This window comes from Mus musculus, chromosome 11, assembly GCF_000001635.26.
Source record: "Mus musculus strain C57BL/6J chromosome 11, GRCm38.p6 C57BL/6J".
NCBI lineage: Eukaryota > Metazoa > Chordata > Mammalia > Rodentia > Muridae > Mus > Mus musculus.
The window spans coordinates 18,989,172-19,011,482 of record NC_000077.6 but is presented as its reverse complement, the minus strand read 5'-3'; the positions used below and the strand labels follow the sequence as shown (position 1 = coordinate 19,011,482).

Below are 22,311 nucleotides of genomic sequence, written 5' to 3'. Positions count from 1 at the left end.
GTTTGGCTCTCACAAGGGGGTGGACTGCACTTGTCAATGTCGTTTATGCTCTCCTGATTATATTTCCATTTTTTTTATTTCTGTCATAATGTAGGTACACGAATTATGTGACAATTTCTGCCACCGGTATATTAGCTGTTTGAAAGGGAAAATGCCTATCGATTTGGTGATAGATGATAGAGAAGGAGGATCAAAATCAGACAGTGAAGATGTAACAAGATCAGCAAATCTAACTGACCAGGTATGCGACTTTCAATTTCAACATCCCTAAGGAAAAAAAAAATCTGTATGCATATTGCTTGCTGGGTCACCACCACCTCCTTTATTATTTGCATATGATTAAGTCCCTTTTAGATACATTTCCATCAAAATGAAAATTTTTGAATAATGTGGCTATTATTGCTTCATTAAGGCTGGCTCTAGGATTCGACCTGGAGAGATGAGCTTGTAAAAGCTTCGCCTGCAAACTTGACCTGTTTCTTGTCGCTTTTAATTTTTGTCTTTATTTTATTTACCCTCCATAATAATGGGAGTGTTAACTGCCAGTGACCACCTCTGATTGTAGGTCTTTGTTCATGGGCACCCCCCCCCCATCTTGAAGAAAAGAAAAGTGTAAGGTCTGTTTATTTCTTATTTTATTAGGAATAAATCCAAGATAGGTGGTCTAAGGCAGACAGTGAGGGTTTGAAATCTAGCAAACGCTGGCTATTTTCTCGCTGTCTACACGGTTCATTAGCCTGTCTTGTCAGTTTTCCCCGGCCGAACGCTTCTAGACCTCACTGAACATTGCTTTGTGTGGTACTCCCTTCAAGCTCTCCCATTTTATTGTACTTAATAGAAAAAAAATAAAAGCAGGCCGAGGTTAGAAAAACAGATAAATATGGACTTTTCTCCTCCTCCTTCCCTCTCGTCCTCCAGCTGGTATGTGCTCTGGGCCTTCTGCTTTGGCAGGTTTTGGCAGGGTGACTGTCAAGGACGCCCTGGCGACTCCCTGGGTGTGGAGGGCAGGGGGCCACGCGGTTGCTCTCCACTGAGGCTCTCTGCTGTGCCCCCTCCTTCGGTCCTCTCTCCGGGTCCTTATTCTGCTGCGCTGCGTTGCTAAGTGGGGACGACTTTTATTTGGAGTTAGGGGTGGTGATGATTCTGTCACTGGGCCCACTGTTGCTCTCTGTTTCTTTTTCCTGTTGCTGTGTCTCTGGATTGGTCCAAATGAGTTGGGAAAGGGGAGAAAAAAAAAAAAAACAATGAAAATGAAAACCTAAGGAGGGGATGAGATGAAGCAGGGTCCTGGACAGCTTTGTAGAGAATTGTTGCAAAGAATCTAGAGATTTGAGCAGTGGCCTCTTCTGCAGCCAGCTCTACCAGCAAACCCCTAGAGCCCATTCTTATCCGCGCTTGACATGTGGGGGAACACCAGACTGCTTTTTGTTAAGTCAAAGAGGCCAGCCACTCCACTGTTTTCCTCTGAAAGTTTTACCACGGTCACTGCCGGCCAAGGCTGTCTTGTCCCAACTTCATTTTTAGTTGTCCTCTTAAGATATTTTTCAACATCCTCTTGCAGCAAGAATAATTGCGCGTAATTCTGAAATTTGTGCTGCATTTCTTCTTTGCCCATGAGTGATCAGGCAAAGCAGATCTCTAGAAGTGTCAGCGGGAGAGTCGGAAACTAGTCGGTGTAGATTGGTACAAAGAACCAACCAAAAAAAAAAAAAAAAAGTATGAGCATATGAAGGTGGGAAAGCGGCAGGCTAGTCCCTGTCCTAGTACCCAAGACTGCCCAGCCGCTTTAGGGGCTCAGTCACCAACTCCGGTAAATGCAGATTCCACTAGTAGCTGCTGTTGAGTAAAAATTGTAATCCAACAAGCTGAACTAGAAAATGGGATTCTAAAAGCTCCGGAGTACTGGGTACATAAAGCTATTTGAGCAAATTACAAGAATCGCTTAGGGGCATGAATGAAATCAACACTTTAATTGCCTCCAAAATGAAGATTTATACCCCATTTTCTCAACGAATCATTATTTTATTAAAGTCAAAGATAAAGGACCAAAGTTATGGAGTTTGGGGAGCATAGAGGATACAGAATTAATAAAACGTTATTGAGTTCTCCCCTACTCCTTCCCAAACTTACCTTACTTAGTTTCATTAGTCATGTGTTGGGTAAACATGTGCCTTTTATTCTCCATTCCTACCTTCCAAAAGAGAATGGTGCAGGCGGTCCACGCCATTAGGATGTGGGCTTCGTATGTTTGTCTGGGTTTATGGAGCTGTTGGCTCGTGGCTGGTGAGCTTGCCAGTGCACCCAGATCGGTTGGATTGAGGACAGCGATGGATGTATGTTCTTTCTATTGTCCAGTTCTAAAAAGACAAGAGCTAGCTAGTGTGGAGGAAAGGGTCTAGGGGAGGTGAAAGCAAGATGCTTTGTCTGGGAGCAGGGTGGGCTGGGCTTCTCTTCTCCTGAAGGGGTGGGGAGTGAAGGTCAAGGCACCAGAGCCACCTCATGGTCTCCAAGTGTTGGTTTAGAAGTCTAGGGCTGGTCCCAGGGGGATGCTGAGGCCCGTTGTGGATCCTCAGGAGCCAGACATGGAAGAGTGGCTTCTCCACCTGTCAACGAAGGTGGCCCAGCCTGTTAGAGACCCGGCACTGGAGCTAGGTACCCTAGGGGACTTTACACTTCAGGAAGGCCTAGTTAGCTCATTAACCACGCTGTCTCTAGGGCCTGCTGGCAGTACGGTTTATTTTGTTTTATCTCCCTTACCCTCGGAAGACACCGAGGTTGCCATTCTCACCAGGCCTGGGATCAAGGACTTTTATGCCAGCCAATTTCCTGGAGTGCTATTATGCTGGTGGGAAATCCACTTGTTCATGTAATGTTGTAGGACCTACATCTATCTATCTATCTATCTATCTATCTATCTATCTATCTATCTATCTATCTATCTATCTATCTATCTAACATAAAATGTATCATATATCATATCGTATCAATATCATATATATTGTATATCATATCAGATTTAAGACACCAGTAGAAGCTGTAATCCTATTCTTACCCACTTCCTAGGGGTTCACGGTCTTCTCCACTCTTAGAGGCCATCTGGAGGTCCCCTGGCCATGCCTAGTGGCCGCCAGCCTCCTGGGCGCCCTCTCCCGACCGCTGCGCTATCGCTAGGCGCAGATGCCCGCGACCCCGAGGGGTTGCAGAGAGCCTAGACAGGAATTGCTGGTCTCAGAGGGCCAGGCTGAAACCCGTAGAGTACTGAAAGGGAGGCGTCTAGGCTAAGGTTTGGCTGGGAGGACGCGGGCTAGGCGGTGCTGGAGACTAGGGGTCGTGGGTAGAACTGGGGGTGCCTGGCGGGGATGCTGGTCTTGAGGCTGCACTACCGGATGTCGCCTTTCTTCCCGGGCATATCTGGTCCTCTTTATTCTCGAATCTAAGCAGTTTGGACTCCAAGGACTAAGGGAGATAGGAGCGGAGAGCCTCGGGGCTGGCCAGGTCTCGGGGAGAGAGCAGAGATTAGCCAGGCCTGTGCTCCGCCATCAGCGGCGACCCAGCTTCTCTCCAGCGGGGAAGCTGGACGCGGAGAAATCTTCGGATTACAGTTTTATTCAACAGCAGCTCTCCAGGAGTTCCTCCTCAGAATCTGCATTTAACTGCTCCTGGGCCGGGGCTGGCGGCCTGAGCAGGGCGCCCTGTTGCGTGTTAATCCTGACAGGCCCGTGACGTCCGAGGCCAAGTACTGTGGCTTGCTGAGATGAAGCTCAGAAGCCCCGCTGGCACCACAGGTTAAAAGCCAAGTGCTAGCTGGCTCCCTGGGGTGGAAGCAGCTTGAGGGCGAGGGCGGGCACCCAGCCCCCGGGCTGGGCAGCCTAGGCTTCAGGGCGCCTGGTCACCAGGTCCAGGAGATCTAGAGAGGTCTGAGCCATTGCGAAGGGTTCTCAAATGGGCCTGGGAACTTTGATGGAGATGGTTTTTATCTATTTGCGAAGTTCCGAATGCCTCTTTTAAAGCATAGTTTGAGTGAAACAGTTTTAAAACCGAAATCAGACTTGACTGAAAGCTCTCCCCTATTACGAAGTAGCAAGGAAAGTCATCCTCGGGAGATTTCAGCTTCCTGCTGGAAGAGGTTCCTGGAAGAGGTTCCTGTAAGGCGGGGACAACCTAATGTCCTTCATGGCTTATATCGGCAGCTTAGAAAAAAAAATGATGAGGCAGCAGATGTTTACCAATACTAGAAACAATTGTGTTTTCATCTACTCAAAAACTGGATACAACCAGCAGTGGGTAGGCAAACAGGCCCTTAGGTAGCTTGTTTCTGAATGCTTACATTTAATACACTTTTAAAAAAAATCTGTAAATCCTTCATAGGATCTTATTTAAGAACTTATTCCTGAGCCTCTCAGTGCACAATCTTTGTAGAATATGGAGTGTTAGCATTATCTAACTTTACTGTAGATTGTTGTTGTGGGTCACATGATGTATCTTTAATTCATTTTTTGAAATATGTCAGAGGAGAATTATGGCAAGATTCTCTTTAATGATTAAATAATAAGGTGTTGACTGCTTGTCACTACACGGGCTAATTGGGATGCACATTCCAGATCCTCTGTTGCTTTGAATTAAAAGTTACTTATTTAGCAGGTATGTTTTTATTGTTATTTTCTGCTTGGCTTTTATATTTATGTATGGATTTGTGAGTAGAGATAGATTGATTCTTAATAGAGGTATTTAAAACATTTAAGAAAAACAATAAGAAAAAAGGGTATAGGATCTAGTCTATGCAAATAGCCTGGATTAATTACAACGTTAAATGTCAGCCAGGTTTAAATGCCAATAGTACACAGACTACTACTCCTAGGGCCTTTCCAGTTCCCCTCTTTCTCCTCTCTTCTTCATTTCCTTAGCTCCCCCCCCCAATTCCCTCTCCTCCCAGTAGAAGTCCCCAGTGCAAGTTCTATGGTTAATAGAAAGCAGCAATCCCAATGCTACTTTGTACAAAGCAAACTGTAACTATTGTTTCTGGTTTAACTAGCTCTGAGGCAATAGGTCACTCAAACAGCCATTCTTCTCCGTTGGAATGGCTCCATTGCTCACCATTCAGTAGTACATAGAGTAGTGTGCCCACTATGACTATTGGACTAATACTAAAGGAAGAGAAGGGGGGCAGGAAATAAAGGATGGAAATGTGGGTTCTCCTTTCCAAAAGGCAGCCAATATGCTAAAACTGTCCAACTCTGACAATAAATTTTGAATCACTTTGTTTTCAGACACTTATATATTCATATCTTAAAATGCTTGGCATAGCCCAAAAGATGTAAAACACAGCTGTTACTGGGCAATGGGAGGGAAAATACACATGGAAACTTCAGACTCAAAAAATGAGACTGCTTGTGGATCTGTAGCTGCAAAATGGTTATTAAGGCCAAGCAGATAGATTGAAGTATTAGCCTGGGGTCTACTAAGCAGTATACAGTCAGCTTAGCCTCCCTCGATGTTCAAAGTACATTTGGAGAAACTGCAAAGAATGATAACAGATTTTATTAAGGCTCTCACCATTAAGAAAATATTTTCAACATAGATTCGGATGAAACATTTTTTTCATATTGGCAACATTACGGTTTCCATTGCAAAAGCAATATTCTCTTATGGAAAGTAAACATGTCAAAAGTGTGAAGCTGTAGAGTATAGACGTGTGTTTGTGTGTGCCTTTCCGGGGATTGGACCCTACCTAAATCAGTGCTCTACCACTGAACTACACCACCAACCCTAAAGGTTTTAATAAATAATCATTTAATCATCAAACACAACCCAAGGATGTATACAAAAACTTCTAAAGGAAAGTGGGCATGCAGCCAAAGTCCTACAGGGCCTAACAGAGAAAAATTAAAAAAAAAATGAACATGAAATAAGACTTCCTGTAAGGAGTCTATAATTCAACATTATTTGACTCCACTGTCAAGGAAATAGTTGAAGGACAGTAAACTCGTATGATTCTCAGTCACTTCTGTTACACAGTCTTAAATGTTTGCAACTGTCACACTTCACATGGCCTCTTTTTGTGTATTATGACATCTGTCATATTTGTATTGAAGTAATACTCAAATGTATGCTCTAGTTGAAACAGAACCTTTTGCTGTTTCTTTTATGGTAAAAAAAAAGTTGATATTTCAGATTAAATACAATTATGAAAATTAGTCCTTTACAAATAAAAGATATGAGAGTGTCTGCATATGGCATGTTTATGTGGCCGTCGTATAGATGCCAAAGATTTCCTAAAATTCTGAATAAAACAGAACTATAAATTACAGGAGGCTTGCTGTTCTTGCTCAGCTGAAAACATCCAGATGTGGTGCTTGTTTAAAGTTAGGGTCTCTGGCACTGGAGAGATGGCTTAGTGGTTAAGAGCAATTGTTCTTCGAGACGACCTGGCTGGGTTTGATTCACAGAATCCACAGGATGGTTCAGAACCATCTATAACTCCAGTTTCAGGGGATCCAATGCCCTCCTTTGTTGACCTATGTGGGTATCAGGCATGCACATGGTGTACAGAAATACATGTAGCCAAAATACTCATATATATAAATTAAATAAATCTTAAAAATAAAAGAAAGTTAGGGACGAGGAGATGGAGTGTGGCTCAACAATGCAGTGCTTGCCTAAGCACATGTGAGGCCTTGGGTTTAATTCCCCAAGCCACAAAAAGATATTTTTTAACATAAAATATAAATGTAAAAAACTCAAAACATACAACACATATTCTCTCAGTTCAGTTTTTAATAATAAGGTTAAGATTTGGCTTTTGAAATGCAGTAAAAGTTTGACATTTTTGCTATCCTTTAACAATTGTACGTGACTCTAACATGTATAAATTAAATATGCAGACAATCTCAGTGGTAGTTGAACATGCCTTCAGTTCACTAGAAAGGCAGAGACAGGCAGATCTCTGAGTTTGAGGCCAGCCTGGTCTACAGAGAAAGTGCCAGGATAGCCAGGGCTACACAGAGAAATCCTATTTCTGAAAACCAACCAATCAACCAACCAACCAAAAAAAAAAATCTGCAGAAATGAAAGAGAATGGACCTTTATGAAAAATACAAGATAAATGACCATCTATCCCATATGCTCAGATTAACATGCTGTGCTTTCAAAATTATGGAAATGAGAGCATCTTTGTAAACTCTTAAGCAGCCTCTCTAGGAAATATACCTGTATGGAGCAATTGCTACATGTTTTCCACACTTACAAATGTGACATTTTAAATAAATGGCATAAAGTATACTTTGTAAAATAACTGAGAATACATTTGTTTAAATATTTGTCACTAGAATCTAATTTCAATCAGTTTAATACACCCAAGTGCACAGAATTAATGCAGTTGGTAATACTTCACTGGGCTGACTCAGACAGCTTCTCTTCATCTAGAAAATACACTCTCATTAAAAGAAAATATGATTGTACGAATGTTGTGAAATTATGTTTTTCACTTGTTTCAGAGTTCCTAAAATTGACTAAAGCACACTATAAAGTGTATATTCCCCTGTGAAAAACGACTTATATCTAGACGTATTCAGTTAGATTCCTGTTGTTTATTGTTAGCATAAGTAGACATAGTCAAATACAAATTATAGCCAGAATTAGGTCATAGGATTTTCTGAAGCTATGAAACAGGGCCTTTGTGTTCTTTGCATGACATATGCAACCATTTATAGACATAAACTAAGAGAATAAATAACTTAAAAATAAATTTTGTATTATTTATAATTTCCAGAAATATGTTTCAACTATCAATTCTTTGGCACTTCAGGACCCACGGTTCATAGATTTATGTTCAAGTGAGGGACTTGTCTGTGCAGTGAAAATTTAGGATTTTCAACTCTTTGAAAATCCTAGTGATAGCCTGTTCTTCTACAGATGCCAGGGACTGTCACAGTGTGTATGTGCGCAAAGTATAACTTTAAAGACAACCACGATGTTTTTATAGTTTAATAAGATTAATCAAACTTTAGAGTTGGGCTGTTTTCCATTCCACACAGCACACAGCCTCCTGCTTTACAAATGGTTTAAGCAGAGGGTATCCTGAGTCATTTAGAATTCATGACAGTGACATTTTCAGTGATCTTGGCATCACCCTAAAATCGATGTATGGCAACTCTTGCATCAGAGCTGGGCAGCACAAGGTGACTTTGAGGGCACTGTGGCTTATGGGCGCTCAGTCCTGCAGGCTTTCTCTCCTCACACTGCTGCCCGAGATGCCTGGCTGGGGAATGGTGTAGTGAGGAAGAGCTGCAGTGATTTCTCTTCTGGATCACTTTGGTTTTTCCTTGTTTTGAAAAACTTATCTGTCTGAGATTTGAACCTGCACTGCCTTGGGGTTTGTTAGCCACACATGGGATTATCTCCGGGGAAGACGTTCACTGTCCATTTAGAATAAGAATAGACAGAGGCTAAAGCCATGGAACCCTGCTAGCATTTGCTTTATAGTTAGGTGAAAAGCCACACACTCTCAGTCTTGGTCACCTCCTCTGGGGCTGCCACTCCTGGGTGAACAGATTAGTATACCAGCCTTCTTCCTTCCTCTTGTACCCAGATGGCTAGTTTTGGTGACTGTATTCTTAATTAATGGTCCAGATTTGGTCCCATATCTCCATGATTGGCATTGTATTCTGAATTTACATTCCCATTATGACCCACAGAAACACTTTAAAGTGAAGTGTGTTTTTTTTTATGACTATTATGAAACTCTGGAAAATGAAATCTATGGAGAAATTGACACAGCTGTCAAGGGACAAAGGACGGAGCAGTTTGATGTAAACTCTGTTTTCTTATGTCATCTCAACTTACAGAATGCTTCTCTTCTCTTAAAAGATTCAGAAATGGGAGAGCATGCACTTCCTTAACAATAAAATACCTCTTAAAACTCCACAGCTGTTGGATGTGTTCTCTAACATTAACTTAATTTGATAGGTAAGCTATAATTAGCTGCGACCTGTAGTGTTTTCTGTTATTCAGAAGTTATTCCTTAGTGGTTTGAAAAGTTAATTCCAAACTGAATGGTGTACAATGTCTGATATTCTAAGGCATACTTGCACTATTTACATGAAATGAAGTGTTTGTCTGCCAGGCCTCAGAAGAGAGATCCACCTGGGAGGGGGCTAATGATTTCTACAATGTAAGGACAAGGCAAAGTAACCCATGAGCTCCCTTGGATGGCTTTTAAAGGTAGCCTTCCTTCTGCTTATTGAAGTGTTCAAATTACTCTCCATGAAGCTAAAACAAACAAACAAAAAAACCCCAGTGCTCTCCATAGGATAAAACTCAGACATGTTATCTTAAATCTTTATTAATCACAAATACCAGCAATGGAGAGATGAAACTAAAAATAGCATCAAATGGTGTAAACGTTATGAGCTATGTCACTTATGGAATTGTCTTTAGTCCCTCGCTGAAGAGAAGTTTAGAATAGAGATTTGGGGTAACTGGTCATTGAGTAGTACCTTGATTTAAGATTGTCACTCCTGAGTCTTCTGAGTAGCCACCTTGCCATTCACTCTTGAGCATGTCAGTAGATGGGTCACTTATTCATATTCTATTGTTTGCCTGGTTTAAAGGAATTACCCTATGATTCTACCAAAAGTATAAAGTTTTCCTCATAAGGCAAGGGTGGCATTTCGCCTTAAGTGGGTAATAGGGGTTGCTCTTAGTGAATGCATATTGTCCTCTTTTACAGGGTCGTTCATTTCTTTCCATGAGATCAGCTTCGGTTTTGTTGCTGTTGTTTGGTTGGTTTGGGGTCAGAGTCTTACTATACAGCCCTGACTGACCTTTAGCTTAAAATATATACCAGTGGTTCTCCACCTTCCTAATGCTGGTGCCCTTTAATAATTCCCCCATGTTATAAGGACCCCCATCCATAAAATTATTTGTATTGCTACTTTGTAACTGTAATTTTTGCTGTTATGAATAGTAATATAAATATCTGATATGCAGGATATTTGATATGTGACCTCCAAAGGGGTTGCAACCCACAGGTTAAGAACCACAGAAATAGACCTGCTTGGCCTCAGTCTTGTTCAAAGAGGCCCACCTGCCTTTGCTTTTTGGATGCTGAGGTTAAAGGTATATATATGCCTTCACACAGGGTGGCCATCTTCATTTTAGTTATTGTGATTTTTCTTGGTCATAGTTTCTAATAAAGAAAAATTAGGAGCTTTACATTTTGAACTGTACTTACCCATAAATTAATTTGTAAAAGAAAGCAATTGAGGAATAGACCCAGCAAGCTTCCTTTCTTTCAGTGTGTTCTCTGCCCCTAGCCCATGCTGAAAACTTCTGAGAAATACTGTTCATGAAGTCTTCCCAGCTGCTGTTTATGTGATGACTTGGCCTATGGATTTGCCTCATCAGAGGATTTTTACAAGTTGTGTTCAATAATAGCATGGTCAAGACACATATAAAGTCCTGTCCTGTAGCTGGTTGTTCGAAAAGGTGCTGGTCTACTAATGATCGATGTTCTATGCTCATCAAGTGATTTATTGATGATCAAATATTTTTATTCTAATAATTATTCCAGTCCAGGTACAGTCTGCATCTGAGTGAGTTTATTATAAACATTTAGATCTGGAATTGGGGCTTGGCAGCAGCTCACTTTGATTTTTCCAAGTTCCTCTGCCCTTCCCATTAGGAACATGGTTCTTTACTCCACCATTGGGGCTCTCTGAAGGTTTGCTTGCCACCCTAACAATGAGTGCCAATTATATAGCTCTCCCTCCTTGCCATTTACCTGATACTTACATACTTTAGACAGTGAGAAAAAGTCCAAGGTCTTGTCAGCCCAGGATATGACTGAAGCCTGGCTTTCTAAGTGACTACAAGATTTATTTATTTACTTATTTTTGTTTTATATAAATTGGTGTTTGGGCTGCATGTATGTCTGTGTGAGGCTGTGAGATCCCCTGAAACAGGAGTTACAGACAGCTGTGAGCTACCATGTGGGTGCTAGGAATTGAACCCTGGTCCTCTGGAAGAGCAGCCAGTGCTTTTAACTACTGAGCAATCTCTCCAGCCCTCCATGACTAGAAAGTTTTAACAAGGGACCTCCAGGGTTGACACCCTGCCCTGGAACCCACACTCTTTTGCATTGACCTCTAAGCTAAGTGCTTGAATATAGCGAAGTTGGGCATCTTGAGATGCGAGTTTCATTGACCTCTAAGCTAAGTGCTTGAATATAGAGAAGTTGGGCATCTTGAGAACAGAGTCTCAAGTCCAACTTCAGGCAGCCTTGAGAAGAGTCTCTCTGAAGACCATATCTGACATAAATCATGGAAAATGGTGAATAGATCTCCTCCCCCATCTCCAAATTTAACACTGTCAGGAAGCTTAAAGATTTGGAAATTCTTGGAGACAACAGAATCAAGCTTGGTTGAAATGCTCCAGCAAATCTGTAAGGAAGTTAGACGAGATTTTATTATAACCGTCATGAGCATCAATGTTAAGTGAAAGTTTCCAAGATGGGAGGGGAAAACAAGACTGTAAAGTAGCTAGCTTTTTCTTCCTTGGATCAAGATTGGGATTATTTCTTGCATGGAAGTATAAAAGTAGACCAGGTAAAACTTTGGAAACACTAGAGAAAAAGCAATTAAGTCTGCTAACTTTTACACTCTCTTGGACACTTGGAACTCTCCCTCCCTACCCCCACCCCAAATGCAGTCTCAGGACAAAGCACACAAATTTGAATGTGGACTTTGGTTGAGAGGTGATGTCTCTTCACCTTGGTGAGCTTCTCCCACGGTTTCTGAAATAGAGAATGGGCAAACTCCACTCACCCACTCGCCATGAGAACTAATGAGGACCAAGGAGTACCACGAAAACTGTGTCAAACAGTGCCCCAAGCACTCCATTAAACAATGTGCTTTCTTTTTAATTACACTCTGTTCATCTTTCAAAAACATCAATTGACTTGACAAAAAGAGATGGGTACTGTTTGACACAGGTATTGTTTTATAGAAAATTTTATAATTATAGAGCTTCAAGAAAAATATAATTGTTACTTTTAAGTAGGTCACTATTATTCTGCTAACAAACATGGAATAAAAAGAGACTGAGCGTGCCACACTCCTGTAATCTCTGCACTCAATACAACATGAGGCAAGAGGACTGGGAGTTTGAGGCCAATAAGATGCTGTCAAAACCAAACCAAACAAAACACAAACAAGAACCCATTGCAAAACACAACACAACACAAAACAAAATAAAACAAAACAGAACAAAATGTATCAAAGCAGCTGGGTACAGTGATGCACACCAGAAATGGGAGGCAGAGGCTGGCAGAGCTCTGTGAGCTTGAGGTCAGCCTGATCTACAGAATGATAGGCCAGCTCGAGCTACGTAGTGAGACTCTTGAGACAAATAGAGATAGAAACAGAGAGAGAAGGGGGGTGGCATATAGAGAAACAGGCAGAGAGAGAGAGAGAGAGAGAGAGAGAGAGAGAGAGAGAGAGAGAGAGAGAGAGAGAAGCAAACCACTGAAAACTCACTCTTATGATGCAACCCGGATGACAGTACTGGGTGAATCCTGTGCTTAGTGAGTGTGCTGTGTTCATGCATTTGTTTATCACGTGTGCTAAGGATGCAATATTTTAAGCATCATTGGGTGCTCTTGCTGGTAGAATGCTTGCTTAGGAAGTTTGTGGTTTGTGGTTGTTTCGTATAAGACACCTTTGAGTTTATCTTAATTTCTTTGAAGGACTACCATCATTTCAAATAGATAATAAAACACTGGCACACAACAAACAGTCTCATACAAGGGACTTTATAACACTGTGTGTTAGCATTTAGTTATAGAATCTTTCCTGCTGCTGAATGGAAACGATATAAAGACAACACAAATTTCAGTAGAAAGCTATCAGATACAGAGTGTGGCTTGAAGTATTTAGAAATAAATATTTGCAAATAGAGTGGTGCTGGTTGGATTAGGGATTCATTTGTTGTTTCACTAAAAGATTAAATGATGTGAACTAACATTCCAAGGTATGATTTCCAAAGCAGCAAAGAAAAGGAAAGATCTATCTATCTATTTATCTATCTATCTATCTATCTATCTATCTATGTATTTTTGAGATAGCTTGTCAGTATGTTGCCCATGCTGGCTTTGAACTACTGGGCTCAGCTTTCCCTGTTGCTGGGACTACAGACACAGTCCATTGTCCCTGGCATAGACACACTCACTAGGAGACTTTCTGGAATCAGGCTTTCTTTTCTCTTCTGTTCACTGCTTGTGGTCCCACTCCAACAGCCTGCTTAGTAGAATTTGAACATTTGGTGAACTTGAACCTTCTGTAAATTACTTATCTATTCCTAATGCCACTTTTGAGATTTGGGTAAAACTGGTTGTCAATACTTGTCAACTGCCCTTGAGCCATGAGTATTCGTTTGTCTTGTAACCTGTTGAATGTACCCCATTTGGAAACCTGTTATCATCTGGGGCCACAGGGAGGTCTTTCTGGAATGATGTTAATGCTGATTCTCAAAATAGAAAAGCTGCAGAGAGCCTGTCAGTGCTGCCTGGATTCATCAGGAATGCTTTTGAAACATTCTGGGTGTTCTTTTACATTTACACATCTTGGCTTTGCATTGTTCATCTTTAAATTCTCAACCATGTGCATTCATCGTCCCGAGAATTTTGGACTAGAGACCTAAAAGATGCCAGCTGTGGGAAAGGAGGGTTTTAAGAAGCATTGGAATAGATACTGGATCTGAGCTTCCTCCTCACTGTCCCTCCTACATGCCACGGTAGTAGATCCCAGGTACTGAGAAGAGAATGAAGCATGGACATTTGTGTGAGACTAGGTGACATATATAAGAGCTAGTAGACTTAAATGTCTTGCATGATGGCCAAGCTGCTTTAAATTCCATTGGGATATAATTTATAACATTTAAAATCACTCGATACTTTTTACCTTATGCTTATGCACATGATAGATAGATGCTGTCATGTGTGCATAGGTGTGTGCACACATGTTCCTTTGTGCATCTGGGCTTCGATGATTCTTGGAACTCATGCAGTCACCTGACAGAAAACTTTTTATTTATAGATGAAATAACTCCTTGGAGAATTTTCACCAAAGGTTTAAAAAAAAAAAAAAAGCACAAAAATTCTTCCTCCTCTATATGCCTCACTACACAGAGATAGGAGATTCAGTATTTGGAAAAACTATCATTTGCAGAACTTATTTGTGGTATATGTGAACTAAGAAATATAGAATTCAATTCAACAGATGCTGTCTTTATTTCCACAAATTACCTGCTTTGGCTACATATCGTCATACATACAATAACAAATAATATATACACAATGTAAATGCATGCATATAAAGTTGCTTAGTCATCAAGGTTTCACACTTGTATTATGTATGAAGATACCAGCTAGCACCAAGGTAGCGGGTGTTGCGCCTAAGGAATGAATGACTAGATAGCCAACCAGATATGTGTCTAGACTGCGAGCAGAGGAAGTGTGATCACTTGGTGACAGCCACAGACCCTGAGAGAGGATGCTGGACTTCCATTGCCTTACCACAGATTTACCATCTGCCCTAGTCTCCAAAATTAACCCTTGGGCCTCTAGTAGTGAAGTAAAAGCCCATTTTATTGCAGTCTTAAATAGGAACACAGTAAGATCCTAGCCATGCATGGTGACAAAGACCTTTGATCTCAGCACTCAGCAGGTGTATCTCTATGAGGTCAAGAGTGAGTAGTCTGGTCTACATAGTAAGTTCCTGTACAGTGAAGGACCTTGACTCAAAAACAAAGAACTGTTCAGACCTACAGATTTGAAGAAGGTAAGAGAGCAAGGTAAAGGAAGAGAGGAAACTGAGAAGAGACCAATGAGTTGGTAAAGACAGTAGGATTGAGCGTGCCCAGGAGACACTGTTTTAAAAAGCCAGCAGTTGATGGGTAAGAACACTTGCCACCCACATGACCCACACCCCTGCTTACATCTGCCACTAAAGCCAACTCCAGGGGTTGCAATGCTCTCTTTTGACCTCTGGGGGCATTGTAGTTGTGTGTTGCACAAGTAGATAAATAGGCATATGCACCACACACACACACACACACACACACACACACACACACACACACACACACAAATAAAGCGAAATGGAGTAAAGTAAGATAAAGCAAACCTTCTGTCACCAGCAATTGTTTCCCACTCTTTGTCACCAGCAATTGTTTCCCACTCTTTGTTATCCTTCAGCAGGAGATGTGGGCCTGGAAATGTTTAATCTCAAGTGCCCTGTTTAATGTTTAAATCATTTCTGAAGACTGTTCTAATAGTTTAAGCTTTATCATTATTTTTAAGTGCGTTGGTGTTTTGTTGTGTATGCTTGTTTGTGTACCACATGCATACAGATCTGCAGAGGTTAGAAGAGGATATCAGATGCCCTGCACCTGGAGCTATACATGGTTGTGACCCTCTATATGGGTGCTGGGAATCAAGCCAGGTCATCTGGAAAAGACATCAGTGCTCTTAACTGTAGGGCCATCTCTCCAGCCCCTCCCTAAAACACTTTAATGTGGACCTTCACTCCACAGCTTTTGTGTATATCAAAGTATTAATGTTTTGAATGCTTCTGACATTGAAAAACAACTAAAAGCATAAAAGGGGAAGACACAGATTTACTCCATCAAAACAAGCAAACAAACACAAAACAAAACAAAACAAAACAAAACAAAACAAAACAAAGCATACTGACAGCCCAAACTTCCTTTGGTTAGCCGAGTTTTGTTTAATGAGTTCCAGGAATCTTTTTAAATGCCTATAAAGAATTTTATGTTTTTTTTTCTTAATTATCTATATTTTAAGTTGAGAAGATGTAGACTTAGAAGAACATTCCTCCCTCATCTCTACAAAATGCAAGTGTCTAATAAATAGTGGCTCAATGGACTTAGTGATTGACAGTGAGTTTTGGCTCTAAAGCAGATGCAAATGGGGCCTGCAGGGATAGCAGTGGGAGTGCCAGTCTATCCTCACACCTAGGAGCATCTCCACATCCTTCATTCCCCTGTTTCAAGTCCACACTGGTAAATAGGATTTTGTTTCCCACTGAAGTGACTTGCTTGGCTCCTCCTTCCTTCCAGTTTCTTGGTATTTGCTTCTTTCTGGCCTTTTTCCTTGAATGGTAGTTTTGGTTACAGGGTTTCTCAAGAAATATATTGGCGGATACCATGTGCTTGTGAAGATTTAGGAAAGACACTTTGGAGGCAGAAAGTAGAGAGCTGGGGTTAATTAATTAGCTCTGGCTCTCCTGGTGTGGTGGGGTGGTGCCACTTGGCAACTCCATCCTCTATGATAATGGCTAAGTGTGATATGTGTGTGCAGGTGAGCATGGCATGTGTAGGCATGGGAATCTGATGTGCATATGACTATCAAGTACGTGAGTACGTGTGTTATGTGGATCAGGATTCTCTGGATCGGGAAGTCTCAGTCTCTGCCCTTTGACAGAATTTAAAGGTGTCAGTTCTTCCAAGTCATTAGAGATTCTTTGTTAGAGAGCCCTGGTGGTTTGAGAGCACATGTCTGTCCCCAGTGAGTACCTGCTCACGGGTGTAAATGACCCTTCAACTTTGAACCCGACTTGCTCCATTGTCTTTCCATAGCAGCCAGAAGACCTCTTCTCTATCAATATCATGACTCATTTCTCTACCATTTTTGAGAAAGACCAGGAGGGAATAGTTGTCTCTATTGTTTTTCAGTAGAAAAGATTTAATTTTAGTTTAGAAAAGAGGATTTTAACATCATTCTGATACAAGTGGAAACATCACATTATTTTGAATACTATAAAGTAATTTATAACATTAGATATCAAATTAAACTTGATAGGGTGGGAACAAGCATACCACTGTGAAATAATGTTATTCTGAGGTGAAAGGAAGATCCATTTGCGTTCTCTGGGCACAGAACAGCTGGGAGATGGCCTAGCTCAGTTTGTTTCTCTGTTGCTTGATAAATATCATGACCAAAAGCAACATGGAGGAGGAAAGGGTTTATAAAGTTTACAGTTGCATGACACAGGGCATCATCAGAGGAAGCCAAGCCAGAAACTCAAGGCAGGAAACTGGAAACAGGAACAGAAGCAGAGATCGTGGAGAAACACTGCTTGCTGGATGGCTTGCTTTATGGTTTGCTCATCTTGGTTTCCTATAAACTCTTAGGACCACCTCCTCAGGTGCATTGCTCTCCACAATTGACTTGGCTCTCTCACATCTGTCATTAATTAAGAAAATGCTCCATACAGGAGTCTTCCCAGATGACTCTTGCTTGTGTTGGGTTAACAGGGGTGGGAGTGGAGGGATACACCTGTGTGTAGATGTCTCTAACTTTCCTGTTAGATCTGTAGTGCTGTCACTTAGTGAGTACTTCCTGCATCCTTGAAGCGTGTCTATACTATATCTGCATGGTGCAGAGGTTTAAGGTTTTCTTTTGAGATTTTTTAAAAAAAATTTTTCATACATATATGCCATCGTACTCATATTTACTCTCCATTCCCTCCCTTGTCCTTCGTTGACCCTCCTCCTTGCACCTTTCTTCCTTTCAATTGTTCCAGGGGGGGGGCATTTTGTAAAATTCAGTTTTACATATAAAGTCGTTAAGGTAAGAGAAATTGTGACTTGTCTCAAACTATGTAAATGGTTCACCAAGGTTTTCTGATTTGTCTAATTCTGTATCCTTCCTTCCTTCCTTCCTTCTCTTTCTGTGGTATGCTACAACTAGATATTAATATATTTTACAGTATATATAAGTATTTGAGACATATTTAGATTCTTCAAATATCTGTGGTTGTCTTGTAATATTTAACATAAACACTCACAATATCAGGTGTGAGGTCAGGTAGAGATCCATGTCTATTTATTAATCTATTCATTTGCTCAAAAACATATTTGTGGGGCTGGAGAGATGGCTCAAAAGTTAAATGTAGTGCTTTTGCAGAGGACCAGAGTTTGGTTTCCAGAATTCGTGTTGTGTAGCTCACAATTGTCTGTAACTCCAGCTCCAGGGAATCTAACACCTCTATGGGCAGTTGCTCTCAAGTGCTCACAAAGAGAGAGAGAGAGAGACAGACAGACAGACAGACACATGCAGAAGCTACTTTAAAATCATTTGTGTGTGTTATCATAAGAACATCTCCTAGGCTGGGAAACAAAAGATGAATAAGACATGTTCTGAAGTATTCATTGCAGAGACTTGTAGATGGGCACAGCAGACTACCACAAAGCAACAAGGTAGGAAGTGTGCCAGGTGAGATGAGGCTGTTTGAGTGCTCTAGAGGGAAGAGCTTCATCCAGGGACAGCATAGATGTATCAGAGAAGGCGTAACTACTAAGGGAAAACTAGTGGCTGGGTCTTACAGGGCAGGGCAGGCCGTCAGGGACAGAGGGGGAAGGGATTAGGCTTGGAGTGATCACATGTGGCAGGGTTTGCTAGAATATAGCAACAAGGACAAGACTGGCCCCCAGAGAGGCCCTGCAGGCTTCGTGAATCAGGCTAATGAACTCAGACTGTACTCCATAGGCAGTAGGGAGCAGTTCATTCCGCATCGTTTCATGAGCACCATCACAGGGCTATGCTTGATACTCAGAACCTAATGGCGAGAAAAACAGAACCATTCCTGCCTTCATGGGGCTCAAGCTTTAGTGAAACCCAGTTCTTCCTAAGCTGGGGAGATTTGTGTGACAATTACTTAGTGATAAAAGTGGATAAAGTATGATGACTCTCATAATTATGGAAAGAGGGGGAGGGGGAGGGGCACAGATGGTTGTTGAGGTTTTACCATGGAGGATGGTATGATATGAATTAGGATGGAGAATAAAACAGAATAAACCAAGCTGCCGCATACCTGCAATGTTAGCACTCAGGAGGTGGAGACAGGAGAATTGCTGTAAGCTTGAGGTCATCATGGTCTACACAATGAGCTCCAGACCATCCAGTGAGACTGTCCTTAAACAAAGAAGCAAAATAATGAATAGGAAGGAGGCTTTGGGGAAAGAGGTTATAGCCTTGGACTTGTTGAGTGAAGCAGGCATCTTCACACAGAGGTGGTCGATCACACTGTTGTTCATGTAAGTCAGAAGAGCAGAGAAGAAATCCATAGATACAAGCCTAGTCTATATCTGTGCTAATTCACTTTACACTAGTGAAAGGAGTTGTCCAAGGATAATGTCCAAGGTAGGAAGAGGCCTCACAATATCTCAGAGTCTAAGGCGGAGATGGAAAGAGCCAATGTGTTTTAATGCGCAGTCTGTTGAGATAGGGCTGGGAAAGTCAGAAACAATGATTCTAGCTAGTTCCCTCAGCTTTAGCTGTGGGTTGTTCCAAGGTCTTAAAAGAGCAGTTTGGGCAGATTGTGTTACTGTCCTTGTCCTGAAATGGCCTACAGTCAGGAGAGGTCATATCTGCCCACTACCAGATGCCTGCACAACCCTCTCTTAATAGGAAGTACCAGAACTAAAACACTGAAAAGAAAACAAACCAAATGAGTTTTTTTCTTCATTCTTAAGAAGTAAAAGAAAAACAAAACAACAGCAAACAAACAAAAACCAGAAACCTTTAAGCTGCTACAGCAAGAGAAGATGGTGAAAACAATTGCTTGCTTCAAATATTTCAAATTGCTCTTTTTGAGGTCCTAGAATTAGAAACACAAATGGGGTTATTTTATATGCAACATATAATATTTGCACATTAACGGAGAGGAACTTCTGCTAGAGGGCCAGTTTAACTGCCTCTTCCCACCTATGACACTCAAGCCCTGTTTGGAGGATACCACTGTGCCATCCTGCACGTGGAGATTCAGTGACGTCAGAAGTCTTCTCTTTAGCTTTGTGTCTAGGCCTGTAAGTATCTCCTATACTAATGATTCATATACTTTTAGAGTCACATGCTCCCTTGAGATCTGATGGACAGTTACAGACATCCCCCCAACCCTGTAGGAAAAATATGCAAATAAGTATGTACATAAACATATGAATTAACGGAACAGATGCCCCTCTGCCCCTGACATATTCCATAGGTGGTAATTGGACTTCAGGTTAGGGCCTTTGTCTTAGTGGCTTTCTCACAGATGACAATATAGCCATTACTCATTCTGAAATTATAGACACTGAAGGCAAGAAGCTTCTTTGAGACTTAATTTAGGGTCATGACTAAGATTCGCTGTGCGTCTAACTGAACACACCGTTGATTTTATTCTGTCAGCCTTACTTTCCAAGTGGCCTCAAGCAACTCACAACTTCACAGATTTATATACTTAATCACATGCACATATTTTAATTCCAAAATGATGATGCTGTTTGGTGAGACCACATATAGTCAGAGACATGTGTTAAAACTAAAACTCCCTGGTAGATGGCTTTTGGGGGAGTTATTTCTGATTAGGGCTCTCTTACATATTTATACTGGAAGCATTCATGAGCTGATTCTGGCACTTGGACTTTAATCTTGCTTAATGAACTGAAGTAAGCACAATTCTCGTTCTGTTTTGGTAACCCTGTGGATTTCTTCTGATACTCAGTTTCATGTGACTACACCATTCTTGAAATGCTAATACACGATGCTAATTCAAGGAAGGGCCACAAAAGTTAGACTTCATCGCAAGGTGCTGCGCTCAGTATTCACAGGCCTCCTGGAAGAGGAAGGCTCTCAGAAGAATGATATTAGCTGGAAATTATGGGCACCTTTTGGCGCACACACCAATTTAAACATATAGGTTGCACGAAATTTGGATAAACTGAGGTGGAATCCAACACTTCTTGCATGAATGCCTGTATAATGTGGCCATAGCTGTGAGAAAAGAGGAGCCCGCATCTAAGACCCAACACAATGAAAATGCAATGAATCGGAATGCCTCACAGATCATAGCGGAATCAGAATTTCCAGCAAGGAAAATCTTTTCATGGTGAATTAAGTGGTGGATGAAGAAAAACGGTAATGAAAAAGGTGGGCACAGACCACAAACACTGAGCTCAGGGCTCACTGCTGAAGATTTAAGAACCTTAGCTAAAGCTATGCAGAATAGAATGTGGAAAATTGAATTTACTAAACAATTAAGCATTGAATTAATCTACATCCTGCACAGTAGAGAAGTGGGGGAGGGAGTGGAGCCGAACTGAATAAATCAGCGGAGCTCATTAAAAGATAGTGAGTATATCAGGTCTGTTGTGGCAGAAAGGAGGGCAGTTTCCTGCCTGACATGGAATGATACCCTGGTTCTAAGTCACCTTTTTGGAGTCCTGCTCTTAATCAGATTAACCACCGTGTTTCTGATGAGGTTAGGCTGTGGCTCTGTATTTTAGCTTGTTATTGCTAGCCTTTCTATTAATTACAAGTCAGATCACCAGTCAACAATAGTGGTGAGGGACAACATAAAGAAAATGAGAGTGCCCAGGAGACGTCACTCGCTGGATCTCCTGCATCCTGAAACTCCCACGGGCTCCTGCAGCCTCCCACACGCCTTGCTGGTCTTTTGTTCAATTACAGTTAATGCAATAGTTTGCCATTTTCTCCTTCTAATTATATTTTCAAGTGGGATTTGTAGCACACAGAAAAACATCCTTTTACATGTCGAGGCACCAGGGTTTTGTGCCTGGCATTGTCTGTCCCCTGGGTGCTGTACCATTCTCTCTGCAGAGCTCTGAATAAACAAGTCCCCCTTTTAGAGCTGCAGTTGTACAAACTGAAAATTTATGCATTAACTGTTTGCATTCTGAGCATGTGTTCCAGATTGCATCTTACAGCATTCTTCTGGGATGCTTTAAAATGTGTGTCTGCAAAAAAACCACATTCCATGTCAGGCAGCTTCTCCTTTCACAGTTCACATAGCTCGCAATGATTGAATCCACACATCAATTAGCACTGTTTTTGAGAATATGTACAATGGGTGACTTAAACACACAAGTGGTGTGCTCTGTGGGTTGGTTCCATTTGGGGGTGGCAGCAGTCCTCAGGCCTTCAAGGGTGGGGTGAGGTGTTCATTGGGGGAACACTAGGTCTCTCTTGGGGCTCCAGTGCAGCAGGCCTTGTGGGCAAGATCTTCGTTTTCGTGACCCTGGATGTCTGAATAGTTTGCTCTTCTCATTGTCTCTGGGATGGGTAAATGCTTTTCAAGAAATAAACAAAGAACAGTAATTCTGCTAGGCATAGTCTACTTGTGGAAGGGTCAATAAACTTTACTACAACAGAGTCATGAACCATGACTGTCTATAACTGAAATGATGTAGACATATTTTACACATAAGATCATCTTGCTTTTCCACTAATAATCT

At 41.4% G+C, this 22,311-nt stretch overlaps 1 protein-coding gene and 1 long non-coding RNA gene across 10 annotated transcripts in view; one reads left to right on the top strand and one right to left on the bottom strand.

Annotated features, from left to right (window-relative positions):
* Gm16141 overlaps window positions 1-21,831 on the bottom strand; it is a 28,679-nt gene extending 6,848 nt beyond the window's left edge. Inside the window, exon 1 of the long non-coding RNA XR_381070.4 lies at window positions 2,192-21,831. This is a non-coding gene — a long non-coding RNA (predicted gene 16141). The remainder of the gene's footprint in view (window positions 1-2,191) is intronic.
* Meis1 (Meis homeobox 1) overlaps window positions 1-22,311 on the top strand; it is a 139,224-nt gene that overhangs the window by 8,169 nt on the left and 108,744 nt on the right. For 7 of the 9 annotated variants that reach the window (XR_001779900.2, XR_003949337.1, XR_001779899.2 and 4 more), the window contains one exon: window positions 95-241. The exons of the other annotated variants lie outside the window; for them this stretch is intronic. Coding sequence is in view for 4 of the 7 variants with exons in the window: in NM_010789.3 (NP_034919.1) it covers window positions 95-241 (147 nt within the window). In the remaining 3 variants the exon portion in view is untranslated. The remainder of the gene's footprint in view (window positions 1-94; window positions 242-22,311) is intronic. 9 annotated transcript variants of the gene reach the window in all.